The 18,699-nt window shown below is 41.5% G+C and overlaps 1 protein-coding gene across 9 annotated transcripts in view; it reads left to right on the forward strand.

The window, feature by feature from the left end:
- Positions 1-18,699, forward strand: part of ST18 (ST18 C2H2C-type zinc finger transcription factor) — a 192,254-nt gene that overhangs the window by 108,556 nt on the left and 64,999 nt on the right. For all 9 annotated transcript variants that reach the window (XM_081874044.1, XM_081874043.1, XM_081874040.1 and 6 more), the window contains 2 exons: positions 12,553-12,607; positions 16,351-16,381. In XM_081874044.1, coding sequence (XP_081730170.1) covers positions 12,553-12,607; positions 16,351-16,381 — 86 coding nt within the window. The remainder of the gene's footprint in view (positions 1-12,552; positions 12,608-16,350; positions 16,382-18,699) is intronic.

Here is an 18,699-nt window from a genome sequence, read left to right on the forward strand (position 1 = left end):
ATGACAAGTGCCGCCGCTGGCACGACATGTCTTTGGTAAATGAGCACACAAAGTCAAAAGTCCTTTAGTGAAACAGTAGGTATACATTTTGGTAATACCTAGGTATAGTGGTACCTCGGGTTACAGACGTTTCAGCTTACAGATGCTTCAGGTTACAGACTCCCGTAACCCAGAAATATTACCTCGGGTTAAGAACTTTGCTTCAGGATGAGAACAAAAATCGTTGCAGCAGCGCGGCAGCAGCAGGAGGCCCCATTAGCTAAAGTAGTACCTCATGTTAAGAACAGTTTCAGGTTAAGAACGGACCTTCAGAATGAATTAAGTTCTTAACCTGAGGTACCACTGTATATATGTATTTTATTTTTCTAGCTTGATCAAAATTATTTATTATTTCATAACAGGTAGATAGTTAAGAGCTTAGGTAGCTTCAGCGGTGGGCATCGGGTGCCTCCAGAATTCAGTGCCCGAGTGCCCCGCACCCCTTGCATCCCCAGGTAAAGACGGCCCTGTCCAGGAGCCATGTAAGCTTGGATTTTTGTCTTCTTTTTTCTGCACAATGTTAGTGACTTTCTTCTATTTCTTCTAATTCTTCTATTTCTAATGGAGAGAGTTGTTTTTCCTATTCAGAATTTAGCACAGAACACTTTAAACTTGTGGTGCGCATGACATGACATATCTTACTGAACTTATTTCACCTCCGCCACACTTTCCTCTTATGCATAACTTCCCAGAATAGAAGTTTTCAACCTGCTTTGTGAGCCCAGACACAGTGAGCCAGGGACTATTGGGGGGAGCAGCAAGAATCTTTCTTAAATTTGATGAGCATATGGGGATGGCTGGCATGCAAGTTGGTGATGTGGGGCTTGGTGATTGGGGATGATCCCACTTTCTCCTCCACACTTGAAGGGTATTCATCTGGTCACTTTTGTGGTGCCATGTACCACTCCAGGGAGCAGTGGAAGAAATAGTAGATGGGATTCTGGACATTTTACCAGTGTGGCATTTTGACCATTATGGAGATGGCTGCATCACTGAAGCATTTGTTCAAAGTTCTTGCTAAGCTGGTAAACCAGCTTGGACTGTACCACTTCAAACTGGAGATAGAGCTCACCTCACTGCCTCCATACAATACACACAAACATGCATGAAGAAACTCATACCTGCATATAGAAAAGTACATTTGAGGAGATGACTAGGCTAGAAAACTAGGCCTAAACCTGTTCCTTGATGCAGTAAGCAAAGAAACAGTGCCTGGTTTAAACTGGAATAATAAAGGTCTGCAAAGAGGAGATGGTTGTCTCATTGACCCTCCCATATGTTGACCGAACACATGCATGATTGTCTTCTCCTGTCCATGCTATTTAAGGGATGCCCACCTCACTGAAGTTCCATAGTAGTCCCACTGAGGCCGCAACAAATGGTCCAGGCACTGCAGCATAAATTAGGTACAAATAATGAAACTTCCCATTAAACATGGGCCTTATTTGGGAAAATATCCTGTAGCGACATAAGCATATTGTGAGAGGCTGACTACTCTTTATTTCCAATAATTTCAGTACGACATAAAGTTCACCCAAAGAGTCATGGTAAGTTGATTCTTTTCTATGTACTAGTAGTACATGTTCTGCAAATATGTAGAATTAAGAATTAAAGCGATGGGACGAAATAGTTATCTATTAATTGTCATAGATTGCGAGAGGATGCTGGATATAGCAGAGCATTGGGCTGTTGGGTCATGATGACATCTAGCTATGCCATATTTATTGCTACTGACGTAAACCAGTCTGCCTTGAATTAAATGCAAAATGATATATCATTTGAACATAAAAATAAAAGATTCTTCCCAGAGTTGATGATGAAAAGTTGTTGTGCCACCCACATTCTAACCGCCCTACCTGGAAGTGTGGCTTATTTCACAACAACTTCCTTTTTAGGAAGGTGTATGGTGATGTAAGGTAACTGAAGTTAAGTCATATGAAGGAAATTTAGGCTTCAGAACTGTAGACATTTCCCTGGAAGTAAGTCCCATTGAACTCCAGGGGACTAATTTCTGAGGAGACCAAGTATAAGATTGCACCAGTCTCTATCAAAGGCAGTAGGAATAATCCCTCAAGTTCATTTGACAGCCCTGCAAAAGACCCACTTAAATGAATGAAAACTGCACAGTTGTTGTACTATGTGGATTACACCCAGTTTCCTGAGAAATAAAGCTCCCCCCTCTTTTTTTTTAGTTGTGTGTGAGTGGACTGTTTTATATGCAACAGACGCCCTCAGCCCATGATGATGGGTTTACAGTGCTATGCTCATCATACTAAACAGGCCTTAGCCAGTTTAATCTTAATCTGTTTAAACATCTGTCATAAATTCAAATGATTTTCCTAAAGAAAGAAAATCAATAGAAAGAATCACCTATATTGATTTGGCTGCTGGTTTTCATCCATTGTGTGGTTTTTAAATATTCATGACAAAATAAAACCCCAAGTAACTGCTGCTTAAAAAGAGGCAGCCCCCCTTTTTTTGTTACACAGTTAAAAGAGAAATGTAGTGATTGGTGCGGTATTTATTATGAAATGATGACAAAGGAGTACCAGTGGTTTTAAACAGTTTTAGCTTACAGGAGCGGCTGTTAATTTTGTCAGCAGAGTTGCAGGTGAAATAATGCACATTGGATAAATAGTCTGTATTGGTTTAACTGAACATAATATATAGTGTGTTCTGGAGTTGTTTGTCTCAATAGACTATAGTAATCAAAAGTAATGAACCTATTATGTGCAGGACCTTGGAGAGCATAGAATGGCAGTAAAAGTGTGGCACATAAAAGGTTTATTAAAGGAAATTAAAGTCCATCATTGCCACACCTGCTCCCCTATTATAAGTCTATGGCAGGTCAGTGCCTTCAATCACTACTCAGCATCAGAGAACAGAGCTACGTTTCCCCATTACCATTGCAGTCACATTGCAACCAACCCTGTATTAGGCTTGAATGGCAGCAAGCAACCATGGGCAAGTTTTCATTTCTGATCAAACAGACACCTTATTTTTAATCGCTGTTTTGTGAACCATTAGCTATAAATCAAGCAGATGAAAATATGACATTCAGTTTCTGGAAATTGCAAATATAGTATAGTATATTTCTAGTTTCTGATTGCATGAGACAAACACAGCAGCAACAGAGTTATTCAAGTATTTGCATAACATTTTCAAAAATCTGTTCAAGCATTTGACTGCTTGTTTATTCCTGTAAAGAGCTATTTGGGTCATATGTCATGTACCATATGTTCTGTGTCTCATGTAGCCCTCTGTAATAATTAGCAGGGGAAAAATAGAGAGGCACACAAATGTTGTTTCATCTTCAGCTAGTTAACTCGGCCCCCTTTATTCTTCCTCACAATCTTGAAGAGGAATGTATCCCCTTGTTTCATGCGGACTTTAACCATAAATCTCAACATTATGTAGTTGTATCCTTCTGTATATGATGGAGGAAAATACATTCACTAAACAAAAACCAGTTTGGTAAACAGGGAACAAATGTCATGAGCAAACTCCATCCATATCCATGTTCAGCAGATACTTAGAAGCCCTGTTTGCACTTCAGACAGCCACTGCTTTTCTACGCAAATAGAAAGGATGCAGAGAAGCTGCTGGGTAAATGTGAAAAACTGGTGCACATGCTAACAGTATAATTTAGATAAATTTGCATTTGCAGAGATTATCGTTTACCCAACTGTTTTTAGATGATGAGGTGAGTGATTGAAATTTGAGGCCTACTGTACACACCACCCTTGCCATATGGCACATCCATGCAATGTGAAACCACACAATGAATCGTGCTACACATTATTGCAGTGACATAGAAGAGACCCAATGTAGGAGCAGCTTCAGTCTGGATCCCTGTGATCACTAAAAGGTTCTCAGAGGTTTTGTCTTCTGAACAAATTGTGAGGTCATTGTGCAGTTGTTTCATCATATGCCTAGAATCAGATTTTTAAAAAATAAATAAATAGTACGGCCTTATTTTACCAGACTACTGCTCAACTCATTAGTATTGGGTTCATGTATCAGAGGGACTTGTTCCTTTGGGATCCCTCACAGACCCATTCCTGGGTTCTGCTTCTTTTTCTGCACACACTATCTCTTCCTGATCCACAGTCCCATGAATATGCTGATGACACCTGACCTTACTCTTTAACCCAGAACTTTGCATCCAATAGACACTCCTGCATCTCCAACTCCCTAGCTATTATTTCCACCTGGATATCCAGTTCAACACCAGGTAATATGTCGAAAACCAAACTTCTCCTCTTCTCTAGCACACTTTCCAATTCTCATATAATCTGTATATCCAGTGACCACCCACCACACTGAGCAGGCCCAAATGTTGGTTGACCTTACTGGAATACAGTCATGCTAATGTCATGGAAAGAAACATTTGGACACAGTACTTCACTGGTTGTTCATGTTATCATATGCTGCCACTATATATATAGCAACATTAGAAGAGAAGAAGAAGTGTTTGGATTTGATATCCCGCTTTATCACTACCCAAAGGAGTCTCAAAGCAGCTAACAATCTCCTTTCCCTTCCTCCCCCACAACAAACACTCTGTGAGGTGAGTGGGGCTGAGAGACTTCAGAGAAGTGTGACTAGCCCAAGGTCACCCAGCAGCTGCATTTGGAGGAGCAGGGAATCGAACCCGGTTCACCAGATTACGAGTCCACTGCTCTGAACCACTACACCACGAATCTTAGAACCATAGAGTTGGAAGGGATCCTGAGGGCCATCTAGTCCTGCAATGCAGGAATCTCAACTAAAGAACCCAGTCTCTGTTTAAAAACCTCAAGCCACCCTGAGCCCAGTTTCGGCCAAGAAGGGTGGGATACAAATAAAAGTTGTTTTTATTATTATTATTATTATTATTATTATTATTATTATTATTATTATCAAATGAAGGAGATTCCACCACCTTCTGTTCCACTGTTGAACACCTCTTACTGTCTGAAAGTTTTTCCTGATGTTTAGTCAGAATCTTTCTTGTAACTTGAAGGCATTGGTTCGAATCCTACCCCCCAGGACAGGAGAAAACAAGCTCATTCCATCTTCCATGTAACAGCCCTTTAGATATTTGAAGATGACTATCATATCTCCTCTCAGTCTCCTCTTTTCCAGGCTAAACATACCCAACTCCCTCAACTGTTTCTCATAAGGCTTGGCTTCCAGACTCATTATCATCTTGGTTACCCTCCTTTGCACATGTTCCATGTGTAGCTACTTCATAATATTGTTGTGCACCTTCCATATAAGATTGTAGGGAGAAGTTACAGTGAAACTACTCACTTTGGTTTGGTGAGATCACTGAAAAACACGGTGTAGAACTGTAGAAATATTGAGTTTATTACAAATATACTAGCTGAGTGGAAACAAAAGGAATAGCAATCCTCCAAAGAAGAAATCCATTGTTCCACATCAAATCCCCAGAGAGGCAGCCTCCCCCGAGTTCTTTCTAGTGCTCAAAACTATCTTTCCACCTGTTTCAGTTTGTCTTAAGGCACATGAGGACACCAGCTTGCTGACATAAGGTAGACCTGGATCTGGTCAGTGCCTGGGAACCAAATGTATACTTCCTTGGCTCCCTTGGCAGGATATAAATGTAGGAAAACATGCTTCTTTTCTTCACACAGAGATTGAGATTACATCATCCTTGGCTGAAGCAGGGAGAGAGGTGTCACCTTTCCCCTTAGGAACTCTCAAGGAGGATCCAGCTGCTTCCTGGGTTTTTGAGAAAAACATACACCAGCCATTCCAGTCCATTAGCTCAGCCACTTGACAGACTAAGCATCTAGCTGGCATATTTAGCTCTTGATCATTGAAGAACTTTCAATTATCTTTCTGCCCCAACTTTTTCATTTCCAAAACCCAGACTCCTTCACAGCAATCAGAGGTAGTGATGCCACCAGAATAGTAGTAGTAGTAGTAGTAGTACTCTGCCAATTTGGCTGGGTTGCCCAAGCTATTCTGGGCAGCTTCCAGCAGATACAAAAACATAATAAAAGGTCAAATATTAAAAACTTCCTGATATAGGGCTGCCTTCAGATGCCTTCTGAAAGTTGTGTAGTTCCTTATCTCCTTGACATATGATGGGAGGGCATTCCACAATGTGAAATATCCCTTAGTGGGCTGTGTAACTGTGTTATGATCTAGAGCACAGGTGTCAAACACAAGGTCTGCAGGCCAAATCCGGCCCGCCAGACCTCGTCATGTGGCCCGCGTAGTCTGGTCTATATATATCTGTGAGGGAAGCTTGGGCTGCGGCGCACGCGCAGGGCGCCTCAGGTCCCTTCTGCGCAGGTGCAGGCCTCCCCCTCCTCCAGCTACCTAGCCGAGACTTATTTGACACGGTGAGGGTGGGGTTGGATATGGGAGGCCGCTGCTGCTGCTCTCAACTTCTTTTCGGGCTCGCCGGGGTGAAATAAGTCCCGGCGGGAGCGCAGCGCGCCTGCACGAGGTGGAATGCGGAGAAGGGCAGAGCCGGCTTCGCGCGCGTTGGAGAGAGGGAGACCGAGAGCATGCTTGTGTTTTGGGAGCGCGCCCTGTGAATACTCGGGGCGGCGTGCTTTTGCTTTTCTTTTCTTTATTTATTTCTTTAGGTGGCTTTCTGCGCTGCCCAATGAACAGCATCCTCCGCCTCTGGGGATTCGTGATTCAAAAGCAAATTCGATACGCAAGTGCATGTTTTGTAAATAACGTCAGGCGGGGCTTCCGCAGGGTGCGCGTTGCAAAAATTTATATATGGGAAAAAAGCTGATAAGGAATTGGTTTATTTTTTAGGGTATTTACACATCATGCAATTTTCCCCTCAATGTTATTACAGGGTCCGGCCATCAGTTCCCGCCCTCCTCAAAGGTTTAGGGTAGGTAGCAAAGGGGAAAAAATCCAAACAAATGCTCGATTAAAATTTGGGGAATGAGAAAAATTAAAACCTGCACATCTTGTGTAACTTAAACACCAAGCCAAACAGGAAACAATTTTTATATTCATATATGTATTCAAATGAAATCAAGGTGTAGTGTTCCATGAGCCAGAAGCTCTGCATTACTTAATCCAGCTGTTAAAGGTGTCATGGGCTTTGAAGACACTCGAACTTGAACCGGCCCTTTGAGGGTGACCAAACTGCTGATGCGGCCCCCAATGAATTTGAATTTGACACCCCTGATCTAGAGCAAAATAGCTGTTTGTGGCTCTTTGGTTTCTGCTGTTGGATTTTTAGAACAGAAGATTAATCTAGAGTAGCCAATTCTGTTCCTGCCAGCTGCATAAAGCATCTGGGAGCATTGTTGTGGCCAGCCCAGGATGTGGGTGAGGGGACCAAGCTGCTCTGTCTGCAAATGCACGCACATTGACACTGGTATCTAGCGTGTGGTCACAGGCTTTCTATTCCATGACTATGTCCCCTAAGGTCCCATTTGGCTGTTTTCTTTTCTTTTTTAATCCGGACACTGAGGTCCAGCTCCGAGGGCCTTCCAGCGGTTCCCTCACTACAAGAAGTGAAGTTACAAGGAACCAGGCAGAGGGCCTTCTCGGTAGTGGCACCCGCCCTGTGGAACGCTCTCCCATCAGATGTCAAAGAAATAAATAACTATATGGCATTTAGAAGACATCTGAAGGCAGCCCTGTTTAGGGAAGTTTTTAATGACTGATGTTTTAATGTATTTTTAAGCTTTTGTTGGAAGCCACTCAGAATTTGTTGTTGTTGTTGTTGTTGTTGTTGTTGTTATTTTAATAATAATAATAATAATAATAATAATAATAATAATAATAATAATTTTTATTAATATTTTACCATAATGCAATAAAATTATGGCTGTTTTCTTGCATCCAACCAGACTACTCTCTGTTTCAGGGCTGCCCAGGGCTGGATCTAGACACATCACAAAAGCAATTCAGTTAAAGGCGTTGTAAACTTCATGGAGGGAAATCCCATTGGCAAAAGATGGGACTCCACAGCACCATCTGGTGTCACAGTGTTATATACAGTGGTACCTCTGGATACAAATGGGATCCGTTCCAGATCCCCGTTCGCATCCTGAAGCGAATGTAACCCGCGCCTGCACGTGCACGGGTTGCAATTCGCCGCTTCCGTGCATGCGAGTGATGTCATTTTGAAAGCACTCAAGCTGAAGCATATTTAACCCAAAGTATGACTGTATAGCATGCATATAAAGCACTTTATCTTTACAAATGTAGCTGAGTCCTAGGATTTTTTTTAACCTGACTGTACATTGTTCAAGCAGTGTTGTTGGTTTTTTTTTTCACCTACTCTGTACTGGATTTGGAGGTGGTGGTATTTAGGGGTTTATTTGGTTACATGGTTGCATTAGTCACATAGTTGGCAGGAAGGTGTGGGAAAGCTTACAGTTAAGTTAGGTAACAGCTGAACACTCTGAGGCACCTTTGGAGGCAAAGGGCATTTCTGGAATCCAGCAGCTCTGCGTTGTGGGGACTTTAGCCTGCATATGGGATGTTCTCAAGATGTTTGGCATACATTTTAATGCAAAACTCCCTATTTGCACTTCATGCAACAAAATTGGATACAAAAAGCATCTAGCCTTCAAAATTCACACTTTTCTGAATTTTGTGATGCAGTTCTCTACCCAAATAATATGTAGCCAAATATGTGCATATGTGTCTATTGGGGGGGAGTCTAATAACATATGTATTAGTGAAAATAATAGATAAAATTGCATTATATTTGGGGGGGGGATTCTTGCAAAACTGTGTGAATCTGGAGAAATTTTCACTAAAATGCTGAAATGGGAACACACACACAGAGAGAGATGTGGAATAGTTCCAAGATTTAGAACCTCAAAGCCAAAGTGAGAGCATTTGGGTCAAAATTAAGGGAGAGAAGAATAACAGTGACCTCATTGTGGGAGTTTACTATAGATCCCCAAGCCAAACGGAGGACATAGATGATGCCTTCCTGGAACAGATGGCCAAGCATGCAAAAGGAAGGGAGATAGTAGTTATGGGGGACTTCAATTACCCGGATATTTGTTGGATGTCAAACTCAGCCAAGAGCATACGGTCAAACAGATTCTTCACTGGCCTTGCAGACAACTTCATTGTCCAGAAAGTGGGAGAAGCAACAAGAGGAACAGCCATTTTAGATCTGGTCCTAACCAATGTTGATGACCTGGTTAGTGGGGTAGAAGTGGAAGGATCATTAGGCGCGAGTGATCATGCTCTTCTGAAGTTTACTATACAGCGGAAAGGAGCAGCCAAGCATACTAGGACTCAGTTTCTTGACTTTAAGAAAGCCGACTTCATAAAACTTAGGGAAGTGCTGGGTGAGATCCCATGGACAGTAATACTAAAAGGAAAGGGAGTTCATGATGGCTAGGAGTTTGTTAAGAGGGAGATAGTAAAAGCACAACTTCAGGCAATACCAATGAGACGGAAACATGGAAGGTGCCTAAAGAAGCCAGGGTGGCTATCTAAAGAACTTTTAACTGAGTTAAAATTTAAAAAGGATGTGTACAAAAAATGGAAAAGGGGGGAAACCACCAAAGAGGAATTCAAACAAATAGCCAGCACGTGTAGACACAAAGTCAGAAAAGCTAAAGCACAGAATGAACTCAGGCTTGCTAGAGAGGTTAAAAGCAACAAAAAAGGCTTTTATGGGTATGTTCGTAGCAAAAGGAAGAACAAAGAAACAGTGGGGTCACTCAGAGGAGAAGATGGTGAAATGCAAACAGGGGACACAGAAAGGGCTGAACTCCTCAATGCCTTCTTTGCCTCAGTCTTCTCCGATAAAGAAAACAATGCCTGACCTGAAGAATCTGGAGCAAATGATTCAGCAGAGGAAACACAGCCCAGAATAACTAAGGAGATAGTACAAGAATACTTGTCTAGATGTATTCAAGTCTCCAGGGCCAGATGAACTGCATCCAAGAGTATTAAAAGAACTGGCAGATGTGATCTCAGAACCACTGGCAGTCATCTTTGAGAATTCCTGGAGAACAGGCGAAGTCCCGGCAGACTGGAGGAGGGCAAATGTTGTGCCTATTTTCAAAAAGGGGAAAAGAGATGACCCAAATAATTACCGCCCAGTCAGTCTGACATCAATACCAGGGAAGATTCTGGAGCAGATCATTAAGCAAACAGTCTGTGAGACCTAGAAAGGAATGCTGTGATCACCAATAGTCAGCATGGATTTCTGAAAAATATGTCATGTCAGACTAACCTGATCTCATTTTTTGACAGAATTACAAGCCTGGTAGATGAAGGGAACGCAGTGGATGTAGCCTACCTTGATTTCAGCAAGGCATTTGACAAGGTGCCCCATGATATTCTTGTAAAGAAGCTGGTAAAATGCGGTCTTGACTATGCTACCACTGAGTGGATTTGTAACTGGCTGACTGACCGAACCCAAAGGGTGCTCATCAACGGTTCCTCTTCATCCTGGAGAAGAGTGACTAGTGGGGTGCCACAGGGTTCTGTCTTGGGCCCGGTCTTATTCAACATCTTTATCAACGACTTGGATGATGGACTCAAGGGCATCCTGATCAAATTTGCAGATGACACCAAACTGGGAGGGGTGGCTAACACCCCAGAGGACAGGATCACACTTCAAAACGACCTTGACAGATTAGAGAACTGGGCCAAAACAAACAAGATGAATTTTAACAGGGAGAAATGTAAAGTATTGCACTTGGGCAAAAAAAAATGAAAAAAAAATGAGAGGCACAAATACAAGATGGGTGACACCTGGCTTGAGAGCAGTACATGTGAAAAGGATCTAGGAGTCTTGGTTGACCACAAACTTGACATGAGCCAACAGTGTGACGCGGCAGCTAAAAAAGCCAATGCAATTCTGGACTGCGTCAATAGGAGTATAGCATCTAGATCAAGGGAAGTAATAGTGCCACTGTATTCTGCTCTGGTCAGACCTCACCTGGAGTACTGTGTCCAGTTCTGGGCACCACAGTTCAAGAAGGACACTGACAAACTGGAACGTGTCCAGAGGAGGGCAACCAAAATGGTCAAAGGCCTGGAAACGATGCCTTATGAGGAACGGCTAAGGGAGCTGGGCATGTTTAGCCTGGAGAAGAGGAGGTTAAGGGGTGATATGATAGCCATGTTCAAATATATAAAAGGATGTCAAATAGAGGAGGGAGAAAGGTTGTTTTCTGCTGCTCCAGAGAAGCGGACACGGAGCAATGGTTCCAAACTACAAGAAAAAAGATTCCACCTAAACATTAGGAAGAACTTCCTGACAGTGATGGCTGTTCGACAGTGGAATTTGCTGCCAAGGAGTGTGGTGGAGTCTCCTTCTTTGGAGGTCTTTAAGCAGAGGCTTGACAACCATATGTCAGGAGTGCTCTGATGGTGTTTCCTGCTTGGCAGGGGGTTGGACTCGATGGCCCTTGTGGTCTCTTCCAACTCTATGATTCTATGATTCTATGATTCTATGAGTTGATAACCAGATTATGATGAGAAAAATTAGAAACAGAAAACCCAAAATGGAGAGATTCATCCATCCTAAGTGGTGGCTAAAATGACTCTTTGAAGTTACATCAATGAGTTATTTATAGCTTCACTGACCAACTTCATGCTGTGTCTCCACCAGATTCCATGCTTTGTTAGAGCCTTGTGCATAGAGCATAGAAAAAAAAACATGCTGCATTTCTAGTAATGCCATTCCTAGCTTGCTAGCACATGGCGCTCCCATTGAACCAATGTGTTGATGTTCCAAATCCAGTTTTATTACTAGTATGACCCCATGGCAACTGAAATAAAAATGATCTTCCATAGGAGGCAAGGCTAAAGCATTTGGATTTTTTTAGTTGTGAAGGAAGATGAGTGAGGAAACCATGTTAGATGCATACAATTTGTATACATATGCAATATGTAGGAAGTGAACAAAGAGATTCCCCCTCCATCTTTCATAACACTAGTATTTATTGTTACTCAATATGAATGGCAGTAGATTCAGGACAGACTTCTCTGTGGAGCCCATGCCTAAGAATTAATATATTGAATTCAGTGTTATTCAGTGTGGTGTTTGTGTAGCTTTAAAAGGTGATTGACAAATTCTTAGACTGACAAATTTCTCATTGGCTTTGATAACTAATTGGAGCCTTCATCTTCAAGGGAAGTATGCAACCAAATATCAGTTGCCACAGGGCATCAACACAAGCATGTGAGAAAGAGGATGCTGAATTAGTGGATCTTTACTCTGATCCAGCAGGGCTCTTCATATGTTCTCATGATCCCATCCTCAGCAGTTATTTAACCTCATTGGGATCAGAACATAAATCTTGATCGCTTGCAGACATTGGCACTCACCCAAAAGGAATAATTAGCATTTGCTTAATTAAATATTTTTCCATTACAAATATCTTCTGAACTATGCTTAAAAGTTATTCACAGATGGCATTTTTTCTGAGTGACAAGATTAATAAGTTCTTGGCCTATGGAAACTTTGTAAAGACATGTTAATGATTCTCCCACCACCGCCTCCAATGGTGAATAGACTTTCTGTTACTGTTACAGATGGATGCAGATGGTGAAGATAAAAAGCTACGCACACGTTCAAGAGGAACCAAGGGTGAGTTAGAAGACCCCTTCTACGACCCTGTGCCCATCACACCATGAAATGTAAATTTCTGCACATGGTCCCAAATGTGTCATCAGCGAGTCTACACCTTCCTGAGGGCTCATTTTAAATCAAGCCAGGACACCAACTGCAGAGATTAGGAAGTGAAATGTTATTTAGATGTGTGGGAGAGTGGAGGTGGAAAGAAAATCTCACAAATGTACAATCATTTCACAGAGATAATCTAAAAATCCAACTAATGCTGTTGGATAGGTTGATGAAGAATGGCCTTGAACATGCAGACGGTGATTTTAATAGGTATTGTCTCCTAAACAAGAATCATCCTCTTCCAATTATATGTAAACTGTGGTAAACCATGGGAATACATTTTACTGTTTTGCCTGCTTCTTGTTGAATCAAATCTGCTATTGGCAAGTTGAAAAACAAAAACAAAAAAACCTTAGCAATATAAAGTTGGATCTGCTTCCATCCCAAAACACTGCAATGTCCCTAATGTTTTTGTATTTATCTGTTCAAATGTACGATAAAAAAGTTAAACTTTCGGTTTTTCTCTCATTGGGTAAAGAACAGATGGCAATGTAATATTGAGATTAAAAGGCCCCTTAATGATCTAAACATCTGGAAAACATGATTGACTAGTCATACAACCCCTTAAGGAAAATAACTTTTTATTATAATTGGTAATGCTTTTTGTGACCCTTGATTGTGAGTGGGAAATGGGCATATGTAAAATAAAATAGAGATATTTTACCTCCAGTTGAAGCAGATTTTACTTATGAAGTTGTAGCTAAACTTAAATGACTAGATGTAATGCTAACAAGTCTAATTTGCCAGTGCAATTAATTAACCACATATGCCCTAAGGGTGTTTTTACACATGACTCTCTAAAGTGCCTTTGAAGTATCTATTTACTTATGCCCTGTATGAATGTTGCTAATGCAGTATAGATGAGTCCATTTTTAAATCAAGTGTACATCCTAAGCAAATAGTAGCAAAAAATGATTCAACCTTGCGGAAATGCCCTATGAGCAGCACAGAGCTGGAAGAGAATGGGAAGTCAGCTACTCAGATAGCAGAGCCAGATCTCACAGGCATCCTTGTTATCTGTGTAGTTATGTGGGGGACCAGGAGAAGTTAAAACCAGTGATCTATGTAGACTGCAATGCACAGCCCATTGTTGTCTTGTTCCATGGACACTTGAGGGTCACATGGAAGGTCAAGTCAAGTCTGGTCACAGTAGGCAAGAGGAGGTCAAGTAAGCAAGGTTAGGTCAAGATAGGCAAATCAAGTCACATCAGGCCAAGTTAGGTCAGGGCAGACAAAGTCCCATTGGGGCAAACACTGTTATACAGAGAGCAGGCAAAACAGGACCATAACAGCTTCAAGGGAGCCCTGGCAGCTGAAACTATCCCCTACGAAGGTAACTATAGGTAAAAGTTATCTCAGTAAGCTGACAATATCTATAGTAAAGTTGTCTGTGCTTCTCTAGAAGGGGTGCCTGGGCTGTTAAATGCTATGATTTGCCCACATTCCAACTAGCCATGACTCCTCATAACGTTTTGGGCAAACAAAGAGAAACACTTTGACCATTTAAGACTGTTTAGAACTACTTCACACATTCTTATATGGAAAGCACTTGCCACATAGGAAGTAATGAATAGATAATCACAAAGTAAGTGTTCATTTCACTCTGTACAGCAATCCTTACACAAGGGATGATCACAACCTGTATGTGGATGATGTACTAATTTATATAAGGCCCTGACTACCATGTACAAATTTTGTTTCTCATTACCCATTATACCAAATCCTACAGTGAAGGCAGGCATGGCATAGCTGGAGCAACTCAGCCCATACTGCTTTCCTTCTAGCTTACTGTTGGGTTGTGAATCACAATCATGATATTGTAAAAAATAAATAAATGGGGGGAGGGGTGTAGGGAAACATTCCTTACTGCATTTGTGGGACCTTACATATGTGTGGGTGTCACATAGAGGGGGTCAGATTTTAATGACCCAACCTTGTGAACTGAGGTGTCCACATTGTACCCATATTGCTGGGAGGGAGCTGATCATGTGGGTCTCAGCACCCCACAGCTAGTGGGGTGCCAACTCCATGGCCGGAAGCTGTAATTCTGCTCACAAGATTGGGTCATTTAAATGTTACCCAAGATACACAGAACCTGCTTATAGCAAAGTGGCTTGCAGATGGTTATAGTGATGGGATCCTTAATTTGGGCTATTTTTCTGTGGCTAATACAATGTATTCAGCAATTCTATTTAAAAATAAATAAATTATTGGCTGATTAATCACTGCACCAAAGGATAGCTGGAAGTCTTTATTCAAATAGGGAAAGAACTGCAGTTCAGTGGTAGAGCAGATGCTTTGCAAACAGAAGGTCCCAGGATCAGTCCCTGGATCTCCAGGTGTTTCTGGGAAAGACTTCTGTCTGATACCCTGGGGAGCAGCTTCCAGCATAGACAATAGTGAGTTAGATGTGCCAGTGGTCTGATTCAGTGTATAGCTTGCTATCTTCCTAAATTACAAAACTGAAATAATTTATCTCTGAGATGTTTCAAAATAAATGTATCATAGTTAAAGGTGAGCCAAGATTTTGACACACCCTGAAGGATCAAAAACTTTCCTACTGAAATACATAACTGTTCAAAATTTGTTTTAGCACAGAGCTGCTTTGCAGATGGCTGTTTTTCAGAGATTATTGAATCTGTTGCTTTTACTCCTATTACTCCTCCTGCCACCAGCCAAAAGCATTCAGATGTTGTATATATTCAACTGCAAGGGAATAAGGGATTTAAATCACCCAATCTCCCTTCACTGTCATAAAAAAAAATTAAAAAAAAATTCCACAGGCCTTTCAATAACAAAAGCCTGAAATGGTGAGGGCAAGATATAGATAGAAAGATAGATAGACATTATTTTAAGAGCCCACCCTGCCTTCCCCTGGCAGCATTTCTATATAGTTCAGTGAGATCAGGATCAATCCCCAAATGAAGTGAGTAATTGCAACAGCATAATGAAGTTACTGCTGCATATCTGAACATTGTAGTGAGCCTCCATTAGATCAAGTCTGCAGGGAGCTACTGACTAACTGGCTGGGTTTCATTTAGCAGTTTCTAATCAGAGTTAATGCATTGCCATACTTTCTTTAAACATTTAAAAGGTGATCTCTCTCATTTAGCAAGCTAGTTAAACATATTTAGGGCTTAAAATGCCTCTCTCTTGCACACACAGGCTTAATAGAGCAACAGGATTTCCCCAGAAGTGGGACAACGGATGTTGCCTGTGCAACATGAGTAATCTTTAGAACCACCTGTTGGCTCTTTCAATATGCTGCATAGCCTTGTGTGGGCAGGTATTTGTAAACACCAGCTTTCCTCATTCCCAAATCAAATTATCACTTAGGAAAAGAAAATGTTCTCACTGCACATCCAATTAAAAAAGAAGAAGGAAAGGTATAGTGGCCTTTTTTTTTCCTGCTGAAGATCATCTTCCTTGTGTGCTGAGTTGTTTTGGGTTTTTGTTTTTTAACAGATAAGTAACCATGGGAATTGAACATCAACTTTAGCAGTTGCCACGAGCAGCAATAATCCTGTGGTTAGGGAGAAATAAAGAGTCACCTGTGTTCTCCCAGGTTCTCATCTCTCATCAGAAATAGGCAGGTGCACAGAAGTTTAAATGTAAACTGATGCAGTCTTCCCTTCTTTTACCAACAGCACACGTGGATTCGATAGCACAGGAGCTCAGGTAAGATTCACAAAGCTTCAGCTTTGTCACAAGAAGTGCTGTTATATCCCACATTTATTGCATCTCTTACAAACATAGCCAGCACAGATGGTGTGTTCACAGTAATTCAAGTTGTTGTTGTTTTTAAGTGCCTCTAGGCTTTCTAAGGTTCACCAGAAAAATATTGTAACCTATCAAGAGGTTCTTGTATGGGGAAAACTTCACAGAGGTCCAGGTTGGTCAATCTGTGGCCTTCCAGATTGCCAAAGCTGGGCAAGCGCTTACAAGACTTTGAGAAGGAGGCAGGCAGGCTCTCCCTTGACCCCTGTACTCTGTGTGTGGAAATTGGTTGTGCTGCCCTAAATCTGCCTCTGCTTTAGGTAGCACTGGGTGGGGGAGAAGGAATTTATTTAACCTTCAAGTTCTAGCCCAGATAGTTTCAGTGTATGTCTTGAGCTGGGTTTGAAGTTGACCTCTCATGCTTTCTTGACCTGTCCTCTGTTATTGTAAGTAGGCAGTTTTGTAAGTAGGCAGCTGAGCATTAAACTGTACACACACACCAGTTCTGTTAACTAGATGGGCTGGACTACTCCTTTTCTGGTGGCTGCCACTTTAAATTCTTTCTGATTATTGCTATTTTATTATTAAAGATGCCCAGCAGAAGTTAGTGGGGAGAAATATCTCCAGTGGGGGGAGTAGGAGGGGAAGGAGTAGTGCCACAGACCTGGCCTACTTACAGCAGCATTACCACCGTAAACCAGGATAATGTGGAGAAAGGTCAGGGTGGTGGGACCACCAGATTGGCTTTTCCAGTACCACCCTACCCCACCCCACTGCTGCAAATCAAAGTACACAGCAAGCCTGTTCTACCAAGGAGACTCCCTCTGTGATCAGAGCCCCCAATGAGTGGACAGTGGTGGGACTAAGTAACAGGAATGTGTTGGAAGGCAGTGGAACTAGCATGAGTGTCCAGGTTCTCCCCTCATGAAATAGGAGAGGAATGAATGCCTATGCAGGGCGTGAAAAGTGTGAAGATCTCACCAGGATTTCATCATTTCAGAGTGTATTGGCTAAACCTTGCAGAGGTTTCTTATCAATAACTAACTTGTTTCAAATGTTTGCTTATACTATTTGTGGTAAGGATATTCGTGTTTTGTGTAGAGCCACCTTTCTACAAGGGTATTATGATAATGATGAACATATTCATGGCAAGTGAGTAATGACAGGATTGAATCCTATGAAGGCCCACAACGCTGATCCCATGGTGAAGAGCAGCAGCTGCCTATCACCCTTTCTACAATCAACTAAATAGAAGGAGTGAGGCAGCAGGCCAACAGCACTATCAGTCATGACGAAGGATGCCAGTAGTCTTGCGGCAGTAGAATGAACATCTGGCCATACTCCATAGACTTTAGGGCATAGATCACCCTTCGGGGGAATATTTTATCTGAAACAACTGGTGCCTGGGTTCATAGCACAGGGGATTAAATACGTGCTGGTATCATTCTTCATTAATCTGCATTATATCATATTAATATGCGAGGGACCATCATGGTTATGAGACAAGGCCAGCTTGCCCATTCAGTGGAATAGAGTGATATATATTTTTCCGAACTCTACCACTTCAGATTGCAGGTAGTTGGGGAGGATTAAATGATTCAAAATTTCCTATGGGTGGTGGGAATGTTCTGTACATACAAAATTAGCATGTTAGGTAGAAACAAAAACTGAACTCCTTCCCCTCAGGTGGTGGTTTTAGGAAATGGGTGCATGATTTTATTATTTATTTCTTTGCCACTTGATTGTAATAAAACCTCTAAGCAGTTTACAAGAAATATTTAAATTATCAATAACAATTAAAAACATTTTAAAATTATTGAAATCAACAGTAAAAATATTCAGACACATCAACATCTACATACCTCGATAGGCTTGCCTAAAGGAAAATGGTTTAAGCAGGCACTGGCGAGAGCTGAGCCAAGATACTTGCCTAATTTTGGAGGTTTCACCACTGGATCATGTTGCTGTGGTTCGGGGAAAGACAAGTGCTTATTTTGAATGCCACCTATTTGGGCCAAGCAACTGGTAACATGAAATACCAAACCCCATTCACCACCTGAGAAGTGGGAGGTGGAGATGAGTGGATCTGTCAATTTTTATTTCTCTCTATTATTTTTATAATCTTAATCTCAGTTCTCTATATTTCCACATCAGTTTGCTTTTTAAAAAAAGTCCTCATACAAATTCACGAGTGTTGTTTACTATGAATTTCTCCTAAATATATTTTTGTCTAATATACACATTTTTGTAAAGCAATTTCCCTATTCTAATGCATTTTT

This window comes from Podarcis erhardii (assembly GCF_964252035.2).
Source record: "Podarcis erhardii genome assembly, chromosome: 8".
NCBI lineage: Eukaryota > Metazoa > Chordata > Lepidosauria > Squamata > Lacertidae > Podarcis > Podarcis erhardii.